General features: G+C 34.4%; 2 protein-coding genes across 3 annotated transcripts in view; one reads left to right on the forward strand and one right to left on the reverse strand.

Annotated features, from left to right (window-relative positions):
- LOC143201664 (unc-112-related protein) overlaps positions 1-10,872 on the forward strand; it is a 40,371-nt gene that overhangs the window by 11,986 nt on the left and 17,513 nt on the right. For both annotated transcript variants that reach the window (XM_076412864.1, XM_076412866.1), the window contains exons 2-6: positions 5,246-5,408; positions 5,470-5,690; positions 5,749-5,861; positions 6,485-6,690; positions 6,749-6,959. In XM_076412864.1, the coding sequence (XP_076268979.1) occupies positions 5,246-5,408; positions 5,470-5,690; positions 5,749-5,861; positions 6,485-6,690; positions 6,749-6,959 (914 nt within the window). The remainder of the gene's footprint in view (positions 1-5,245; positions 5,409-5,469; positions 5,691-5,748; positions 5,862-6,484; positions 6,691-6,748; positions 6,960-10,872) is intronic.
- On the reverse strand, positions 7,364-10,313 carry LOC143201044 (uncharacterized). The gene is made up of 4 exons (XM_076411889.1): positions 10,266-10,313; positions 8,646-10,189; positions 8,517-8,589; positions 7,364-7,571 (listed from the first exon to the last, which is right to left on the reverse strand). Exons 1-4 carry the CDS (start codon positions 10,311-10,313, stop codon positions 7,542-7,544), a joined length of 1,695 nt encoding a protein of 564 aa, XP_076268004.1. The 3' UTR covers positions 7,364-7,541.

Raw genomic sequence — 10,872 nt, forward strand, 5'->3', positions numbered from 1 at the left:
TTAGTAAAATTTTGTTTATGTCATATATCTTTAAAACAATAAACTCTAGAGTAATTTAACATCGATAATCGTTTCTATCGCCTCAAAATACGTATATTTTGAGGGTTTCATCTTTATCCAAGAGTTAAAAAATTTTTGCACTTTTTCCATACATATAGTCGTGAAAATTTGCGATTTTTGCCATTTTCATATTTTCTATTGTAATTACCGTTGAAATAATCGCAGGATAATGAAAATTACAGATATTATAAAGAATTTTACGCTGAATCGAATGATTGTATAGGGACTTTTCTATAGATTTTAGTTTTCAAGTTATATAATGAAAAGTTTATTTTCAAAAAATTAGTAAAATTTTGTTTATGTCATATATCTTTAAAACAATAAACTCTAGAGTAATTTAACATCGATAATCGTTTCTATCGCCTCAAAATACGTATATTTTGAGGGTTTCATCTTTATCCAAGAGTTAAAAAAATTTTGCACTTTTTCCATACATATAGTCGTGAAAATTTGCGATTTTTGGCAATTTTCATGTTTTCTATTGTAATATCCGTTGAAATAATCACAGGCTAATGAAAATTACAGATATTATAAAGAATTTTACGCTGAATCGAATGGTAGTATAAGGATTTTTCTATAGCATTTACTTTTCAAGTTATATAATGAAAAGTGTATTTTCAAAAAATTAGTAAAATTTGGTTTATGTCATATATCTTTAAAACAATACACTCTAGAGTAATTTAACATCGATATTCGTTTCTATCGCCTCAAAATACGTATATTTTGAGGGTTTCATCTTTATCCAAGAGTTAAAAAATTTTTGCACTTTTTCCATACATATAGTCGTGAAAATTTGCGATTTTTGGCAATTTTCATGTTTTCTATTGTAATATCCGTTGAAATATTCGCAGGATAATGAAAATTACAGATATTATAAAGAATTTTACGCTGAATCGAATGGTACTATAAGGATTTTTCTATAGTATTTACTTTTCAAGTTATATAATGAAAAGTGTATTTTCAAAAAATTTGTAAAATTTGGTTTATGTCATATATCTTTAAAACAATACACTCTAGAGTAATTTAACATCGATATTCGTTTCTATCGCCTCAAAATACGTTTTGAGGGTTTCATCTTTATCCAAGAGTTAAAAAATTTTTGCACTTTTTCCATACATATAGCCGTGAAAATTTGCGATTTTTGGCAATTTTCATGTTTTCTATTGTAATATCCGTTGAGATATTCGCAGGATAATGAAAATTACAGATATTATAAAGAATTTTACGCTGAATCGAATGGTAGTATAAGGATTTTTCTATAGCATTTACTTTTCAAGTTATATAATGAAAAGTGTATTTTCAAAAAATTTGTAAAATTTGGTTTATGTCATATATCTTTAAAACAATAAACTCTAGAGTAATTTAACATCGAATTTCGTTTCTATCGCCTCAAAATACGTATATTTTGAGGGTTTAATTTTTATCCGAGAGTTAAAATTTTTTAGCACTTTTTCCATACATATAGTCGTGAAAATGTGCGATTTTTGGCAATTTTCATGTTTTCTATTGTAATATCCGTTGAAATAATCACAGGCTAATGAGAATTACAGATATTATAAAGAATTTTACGCTGAATCGAATGGTAGTATAAGGATTTTTCTATAGCATTTACTTTTCAAGTTATATAATGAAAAGTGTATTTTCAAAAAATTAGTAAAATTTGGTTTATGTCATATATCTTTAAAACAATACACTCTAGAGTAATTTAACATCGATATTCGTTTCTATCGCCTCAAAATACGTATATTTTGAGGGTTTCATCTTTATCCAAGAGTTAAAAAATTTTTGCACTTTTTCCATACAGATAGTCGTGAAAATTTGCGATTTTTGGCAATTTTCATGTTTTCTATTGTAATATCCGTTGAAATATTTGCAGGATAATGAAAATAACAGATATTATAAAGAATTTTACGCTGAATCGAATGGTAGTATAAGGATTTTTCTATAGCATTTACTTTTCAAGTTATATAATGAAAAGTGTATTTTCAAAAAATTTGTAAAATTTGGTTTATGTCATATATCTTTAAAACAATAAACTCTAGAGTAATTTAACATCGATATTCGTTTCTATCGCCTCAAAATACGTATATTTTGAGGGTTTCATCTTTATCCGAGAGTTGAAGAATTTTAGCACTTTTTCCATACATATAGTCGTGAAAATTTGCGATTTTTGGCAATTTTCATGTCTTCTATTGTAATATCCGTTGAAATAATCACAGGCTAATGAAAATTACAGATATTATAAAGAATTTTACGCTGAATCGAATGGTAGTATAAGGATTTTTCTATAGCATTTACTTTTCAAGTTATATAATGAAAAGTGTATTTTCAAAAAATTTGTAAAATTTGGTTTATGTCATATATCTTTAAAACAATACACTCTAGAGTAATTTAACATCGATATTCGTTTCTATCGCCTCAAAATACGTATATTTTGAGGGTTTCATCTTTATCCAAGAGTTAAAAAATTTTTGCACTTTTTCCATACATATAGTCGTAAAAATTTGCGATTTTTGGCAATTTTCATGTCTTCTATTGTAATATCCGTTGAAATAATCACAGGCTAATGAAAATTACAGATATTATAAAGAATTTTACGCTGAATCGAATGGTAGTATAAGGATTTTTCTATAGCATTTACTTTTCAAGTTATATAATGAAAAGTGTATTTTCAAAAAATTTGTAAAATTTGGTTTATGTCATATATCTTTAAAACAATACACTCTAGAGTAATTTAACATCGATATTCGTTTCTATCGCCTCAAAATACGTATATTTTGAGGGTTTCATCTTTATCCAAGAGTTAAAAATTTTTGCACTTTTTCCATACATATAGTCGTGAAAATTTGGGATTTTTGGCAATTTTCATGTTTTCTATTGTAATATCCGTTGAAATATTCGCAGGGTAATGAAAATTACAGGTATTATAAAGAATTTTACGCTGAATTGAATGGTAGTATAAGGATTTTTTCATGGATTTTACTTTTCAAGTTATATAATGAAAGGTGTATTTTTTTCCTACCATATCGGTTCAATTGGTTAATAAATAATTACAGGGATTGTAGAGAATTTAATGCCGAATAGAATGGTAGTATAATAATTCTTATATAACTTGTAGTTTTTAATGTATACCTACGATAACAATTTGTAGATTTCTATTTTTGTTACATATCTTAAAAATTATTATTTCAAAAGCAATTTGAAATGAATTTTCGTTTTCCCCCCCAAAATTCATATATTTTGAGATTTTTAACAATGTTTTCCATCTTCTATGATTAACAGCGCTGATAAAAAAGCCCAATATATTAAATTTGGAGGTGGTTTCTTTTAAATAATACTAATACCTAGATCACACGAGGCCGTGATCGCACCGAGATCTGTTCGGATATCCGCTTGCGACACATCGGACTGGTTGAGAAACACTCCCGACAGTCGTCTGTTTACCCGACGCCAGCCAATTTGTCATTCACTCGCCGTTTTCGCCGAAAGTTTTACACAATCGACGACGGTCAAGAGATCCGTACGAAACGTACCAGAGAATAAATTAAAATACCCTTTCATGGAATTAGTCGGCGAACGTCGATGAGTCATTATCGCATCGACATGCCAAGAAAATAAACGATAATTCGTCTCGGCGCCCGAAGCACGGCAACCCGTAATATATAGCGTTGACAGTTAAAACTTATACCAATAAGTATGACGGCAGTCTGATTTTATTATATCTACCGCGAAACCTAGTTAGTTACGACATTGTGGTATATCTTTGGCATACTATTTAACTATAATTTAGAGAGAAAAACTTAAATCTTGTTTTTATATATATTTGGTATAATACAGATGAATTAAAACAAATTTCAATAAAACGTTTTGTATTGTGTTGTTATTATAGATCCTTTATTTCGTCGACCTAGAGAAAATAATTTTCAATGAGTTAACTTTTTGCTATGTCTTTTAAATATACACTTTTAAGTGCTATCAGGATATCTAGCTGTTTCAGGACTTCAATACTCTTTTGTAAAGACACCTTGTAATACCGTAAGCTTTATGGCATTACATGGTAACTGTATTATTTAAACTGTGGTATCAATTTGACTTCTAGGACTTTCTGTATACGTGTGTATATAACAGAAGGTGAAGGTTTTGCAAAAGTGACAATGAAGTGGAGTTTGCTGTTCTGGGTTTTCAATGTACAATTCTTATTTTAAAAACGGACAAAACAATACATATTATGGCACAGGTTTGGATAATGTGTTTTTTACCTTTTTTCCAAAAGACAGTGTTTGGCTTGCGAATATAAATAATTCAACTCTAAATCAAGTAGTCAAATCTCTAAATTCTCTATTTGTTTTTGACGTCGTAATACGTGATAGTCCACACGTACAATTTCTTTTTGGTGACGGAGTTATCTCCGACCCTATTTTCTAAAATATTCTTCAAGGAGCTTTTACAAGATTACGCCTGTAACAAATTTTGTTGATCCAATTTCTTGGGAGATAGGAATAGTAAAATAGAGAACTGGGAACAGCCTATTATAATGAAATGAAAATTACAGGGAAATTTACCCTTGTTAGTAAAAAGAAACCACTTTAGACTTCACAACTTTTTGGGTTGTGTGTCCTTTTTGCACTGACGAGGCAATAATTGTAAAATTTTTATTTTTTTTATAATCACGTGTGTATTAAAATAATTCATTTAGTGTTGTAAGATCTATGAATATGAAATATAACACCCAATGCTCTTCATAGGTTATATCGAATATACTGTTTGTAAAGATGTAAACAATATTTTAACTCTGAGCGGATTTTTCTTTCTCATTTTATCTAGTGAAAGAGATAGCATGCTATGTGATAGCTAGGTCGGAAACAAGAGTCTAGTTCTGGAGAATCCTAACGTCAGGCACAAGGATTTGAATTTACAGCGTTGCCAGTTGTTGAAAATTATACGTATATTCGAAGTATATAATATAAATACAATAAATTGTTTTGAATTTATAAAATAATTCATAGTTAAAAAGAAAACACAAGTAATATGTTAAAGGTAGAGATATCTACGTGTTGGACGTCGCGAAACATTTCGCCAAAATTTCCTATGAAGTTAAATCTCTATTTCTCTATGACTATATGTGGCTCATATCCAACGATAATAAGTAAATTCATGTGGTAATTCTTGTTTTTTGTTTTTGTAGAAATATCAATGGATTGGTCCGACCACGCCCTCTGGTGGCCGGAAAAGAACGTCTGGCTGTCTCGGACCAGATCCACGCTGGACCAATGCGGCGTACACGCGGACGCCCTCCTCTATTTCACCCCCATGCATAAGTTCTTGAAGGTACAACTGCCGGACCTTCGGTGAGTTCGATGGGCGACCGGCCGTGCGCGTCCTATTAAACGGGGTTCGTTCGTTTTTCAGTTGCCTGGAGATGAAAGTGGACTTCTCCATCAAGACGTTCTCGGCTGTCGTGCACGTCTGCAAGGAGTTGGGCATCAGACACCCGGAGGAGTTGTCCTTCTCCAAGCCCTTGGAGCCCAACCATCTGAAGTATAACTATAAGGACATACCAAAGAAGAAGATCGAGCAGAACGGTACAACCAGGAATGGGTTATTGGCGCCCGACACCAACACCTTCATCGGTGGGTTCCTCGAATCGTCTAGGTACCGTTTTCGTGCTAAAAATATTTTTTTCTTCAGCTAATAGTAGTCCGGGTGGTAGTACCGGAAGCCTGGAGAGTAACCAGCCTTTCTGTACCGTGACTCCCACGAGGGGACCATCCGCTTCCACCCCTATCAGTAGCCCTGGAAGTGTAAGTACCCGCTCAGTATTCAATACAATTTTTTTATTAATTACATCCTACATTGCATAAGCTTTGTACAATCTTAATTTAAACATTCACTTATTACTACTGTTCTGTTGTACTTACAGTATGTGTTTCCCAAATTAAAATAAAACTAAACTACTTAAGTTAAGATTAAGAATACACTTATGCACTAAAGGAGTTCGTGTGGTTTGATTCGCTTCAATCTTCTGATTTCCTGCGTGTTGTCCAGTAGCTGTATTGCTTCCACGTCGCTGTCGAGCAATCTTACGTTTTAAATGTTTTAAAGCGAAATCTTTGATAACTATATATCCATTTGGTTTCGAGGGCATTGATGGTTACATAGCGATAAGCATTGCTAATTTATCGTAGAACGTTTTTTTAAACTTGAAAGCTTGAAAGTTTTATGAATTAATCAATATCAATTAAGTTTGGAAACATTCCATGTTATCTTCCTGCCGCATTGATACAATTTCAATGCTATATAGAGGTTATCCTGCCTTAAATTTATCAAACCGACCTTACAATGATGGAAGTCTCGCACCAAGCAGTTTTCTAGTTGTATAAGTTTTTCTTCATCCGCCCTACAATAATTTGTTTCGAATTTTCAGACCGGAACCTGGCGGAGGAACGGGTATGGGACCGATTTCAACGGATCCGGCTACAGCCAGACGATGAACACCAGCCTGAGCTTCGAGCAGTTGAACGGCACTTTCGACAACTCCATCCTGGCCCAGAGCGCCTCGCCCAACCCGGAAGCAAAGAAGTGTCTGATCAGGCCCAGATCCCTGATCGAGAAAGCCAGAATGAACGTCGCGTAAGTACCGCCAGACGACTCTCCTCGACCGAACTCTCCGTAACGCCTTTATTTCCAGGTGGCTGGACTCCTCGCTGTCTATCATGGAGCAAGGCATCAGGGAGCACGACATGCTCTGCCTGCGCTTCAAGTTCTACGGGTTCTACGACCTGAACACCAAGTACGACCTGATCAGGATCAATCAGATCTACGAACAGGCCAAGTGGCAGTTGCTCAACGAGGAGATCGATTGCACCGAAGAGGAGATGCTTATGTTTGCGGCTTTGCAGGTGAGTTCGTTTTAACCGTTCAATATTGGCGAAGGCGCCCAGTAATTTTAGCAAATACGTCAGATAAAATTTCACTTAAAATTGGTGAAGGCGATCGTGCAAAGATTATATGGTTACTCTTTTTGTTTACGCCACTTTAATCGACGAAACGGAATAATTACAGTGTATCCTATTGATAATTATGTATTATTGATTATATATTTGTATAATTATAACAATAATTTTAGTAAATACGTCAAGTAAAACTTCACCTAAATTGGCGGATGCGCCCGCGTAATGATTTTGTGGTTTGGATCACTTTATATCGACAAAACGGAATAATTATAACGTAGTCCAGTAATTGAAATGTAATTTTGATAGTAATTTTAGCAGACACGACTTTGTCAACAAAATATTTAACAAAATTGTTATCAAATCTAATTTATTTTAACATTATAGTACATCTAAAAGTTACAGTTAATGATACAGCCACAATAGTTTATAGATTAAAGTTATAATCTCTTATCACTATTGCTTTCAAGAATTTTGTCTACGTCTGACAACCGGACGACTTTGACAGGCTCATTCGGTTACGCGTTCGAACTAATCAGACTGCATTGTGTCTCTTTCTAACTGGAATAAAATGAGAAGGAAAATATTATCTGATTTATATTATCTAAAACGAATTTACAAATTGCGGCAGGCAATATATTAAACATTTTGATGACGTATGTACAAAAAAACTTTGATATTATGTATTATTAATTATATATTTGTATAATTATGACAATAATTATACAATATATAGTAAATCTGTGAAGTATAGCTTCACTTAAATTGGCGAATGCGCCCGTGGATTAATTAAAGTATATTTATGTCATTTATTATAGTAAATACGTTAAATGAACATGTTTAATATTTTCTTAGGAATTCTATAGTATTTTAAAAATACAGTGTTATAAAATAGTATAAAATTAAATTAATTACTTATTATTTCTACATTTTTTAATTGAAATATGTTTTTATGTACTATGTTGATAAGTGTTATTGTGAAATTATATTTTTAATATAAACTCATTCTTCATCATTTACATTTTCATTACAAACACGAATTTTAAACACGAATAGTAAAAACCTATTACATCTCTTCAAAAAAGCACAAAGTAATTGTAAATTACGGCAAGCATCATGTCCCACCAAATAACAGACGAGAAATGTTTGTGGATTAAATTCGCCGATTGCTTTGATCCTTTGATGAAAAATACAGAGCAGGTTTTGTTTAAAAGTAAATATGTGCTTTTCCTACTGTTCCATTAAATTTGTATATTGTGGAGAATTAAGGAAAACAATATAGAGTTATGGTGAATTGGTACACAACTTTAAGACAGATTAAGAAAGATAAAAAATTAATTAACTGTAATTGAATTACCACCATTAGTTATTATCATTATTGTTGTCGATTTTTTTATAATAAAATATCAATTCTGGATAAAATGTGTTGTCATCGTATTTGGCGTAGACTTGATTATCTGGACTGACGGTTGTGTCGTAACCCTCCAGGGGTATCTCGGTACTGACCATGCCTAAGTGATAACGCCCTATGATTACTCTTGCTGCGATCATCACCATGGTGCCTTCATCGTCCTCTTCGCTAAAAAAAAAACAGTTAACATTGGTATCAATGCAGTACCTGTAGTGAATCCTCACCTGTAGTGACTAGCAAACCAAGGATTATTCGCAAAATAAACACCCCGTCCATATTTTCCTCTGTTAGTGCATCTCCAGTCGAAGTTATCGTCGATGATGCGGTCCAAGTTCGCGCGTGACGTCCCATGGTACAGGAACATCTCTTCGGCATCTTCGCCAGCTTGCTCGACCTTCAACCTGTAATGGGCGTACAGAAACGGATTGATCACCTTCTTGATCTCAACGATCAAGAAGGTGATCTCGTTAGGTTGGTGTTGCAGTTCCGACGCGGCGGAAATCAGCCTGTCTCTGGTCTTCTTGGTTAGTTCGGCGTTGTTAATTTTACGCGGCGTCGTTGAGGGAGCCTGACGTCTTCGTTTTTTCCTTCTCCTACTTCTGTATGACACGTTTAGGGTGTTGGATCGTGCGCTTTGCTTAGTCGTGGGTGAAAACTTATTAATACCGGACAGCGCCGGGATAACTTCTGCTTCGTCACGGTCTGGTCTTAAGGTTTTTGTTTCACGTCGTCCGTCACTAATTTTGGGCCTTTCGTTACAACGGTTTGACCTTAATGAGTGGATTTCAGTTCTGCCATAATTGATTTCGGATCTGTTATGAAGAACAGTCGGAAATTGATTACCGTAGGCCGTGAATATGGTATCGTTATTAATACCAGACAGTGTGGGGCTGACTTTCGTGTTCACTGGCTTAATCCCGTTAGATAGACCAGAAATCGTATCATGGTTTGATCTAAATGAGCGATTTACAGTTGTGCCATGATTGATTTTCGGTATATTATGAAGAATAGTAGGAAACTGATCATAGTCCTTCAATCTGCTATTATTATTGATACCAGATGCTGTGTGGGTAACTTGGGGAGTCGCAGGCTTAATATCTTTATATGGGGTACGAAAATTATTACGATTTGATTGAATAGTGTCGATCCCGCTTCTTCCATGATTGATTTTCGGTATATTATGCAGAATAGTAGGAAACTGATTATCATAGTCCTTCAATCTGGTATTATTATTGATACCAGATGCTGTGTGGGTAACTTGGGGAGTCGCAGGCTTAATGTCTTTATATGGGGTACGAAAATTATTACGATTTGATTGAATAGTGTCGATTCCGCTTCTTCCATGATTGATTTTCGGTATATTATGCAGAATAGTAGGAAACTGATTATCATAGTCGTTCAATCTGGTATTATTATTGGTACCAGATGCTGTGTGGGTAACTTGGGGAGTCGCAGGCTTAATATCTTTATATGGGGTACGAAAATTATTACGATTTGATTGAATAGTGTCGATCCCGCTTCTTCCATGATTGATTTTCGGTATATTATGCAGAATAGTAGGAAACTGATTATCATAGTCGTTCAATCTGGTATTATTATTGGTACCAGATGCTGTGTGGGTAACTTGAGGAGTCGCAGGCTTAATATCTTTATATGGGGTACGAAAATTATTACGATTTGATTGAATAGTGTCGATCCTGCTTCTTCCATGATTGATTTTCGGTATATTATGCAGAATAGTAGGAAACTGATTATCATAGTCTTCAATCTGGTATTATTATTGATACCAGATGCTGTGTGGGTAACTTGGGGAGTCGCAGGCTTAATATCTTTATATGGGGTACGAAAATTATTACGATTTGATTGAATAGTGTCGATCCCGCTTCTTCCATGATTGATTTTCGGTATATTATGAGGAATAGTAGGAAACAAATCATCGAGATTATCTCCTATGTCATTCAGACGCTCGCCAACTCCGTTATCACGGCCTTGAATCTTAGTTTCCGACGTCCCAGCTTTGGGAATGGTATCGGTTTTTCCGGGTATGGTGGATGTTGAGCAACGATCGACACTGATCCGAGGCTGTACGACGGTGGGTCGGCGTACGGATCCGGTTTGGTTATTGGCATCTTGGGTTGCGTTAACGCCACCACTGTCGGACAATGGTTCTCGGTTGTACCCGTCATATTCGGTGGTTTCCCGACACCGGCCGGAGAAGCACAGATGATCGAAGCACCACGCGAACAGTCGCGACATCGATAATAGAACGCGCTCGTCGCCCGTTTCGTACTAATCTGGTTCTCGCATATCGAAAGATGTATCTAAAAACGGCGATACCAGTTGATTGATTGATAGTGACGTAGTACGTATCGTTTCTAGGTACGAGAACGGCGCTGCACGGGCGAGATAGCAATAATATGTTTGTAAAAATACTTTTATCAAAATAATGTA

This window comes from Rhynchophorus ferrugineus, unplaced genomic scaffold (assembly GCF_030347505.1).
Source record: "Rhynchophorus ferrugineus isolate W39M unplaced genomic scaffold, kcgeb_rfMv2 rfM8, whole genome shotgun sequence".
In the NCBI taxonomy this organism is placed as follows: Eukaryota; Metazoa; Arthropoda; class Insecta; order Coleoptera; family Curculionidae; genus Rhynchophorus; species Rhynchophorus ferrugineus.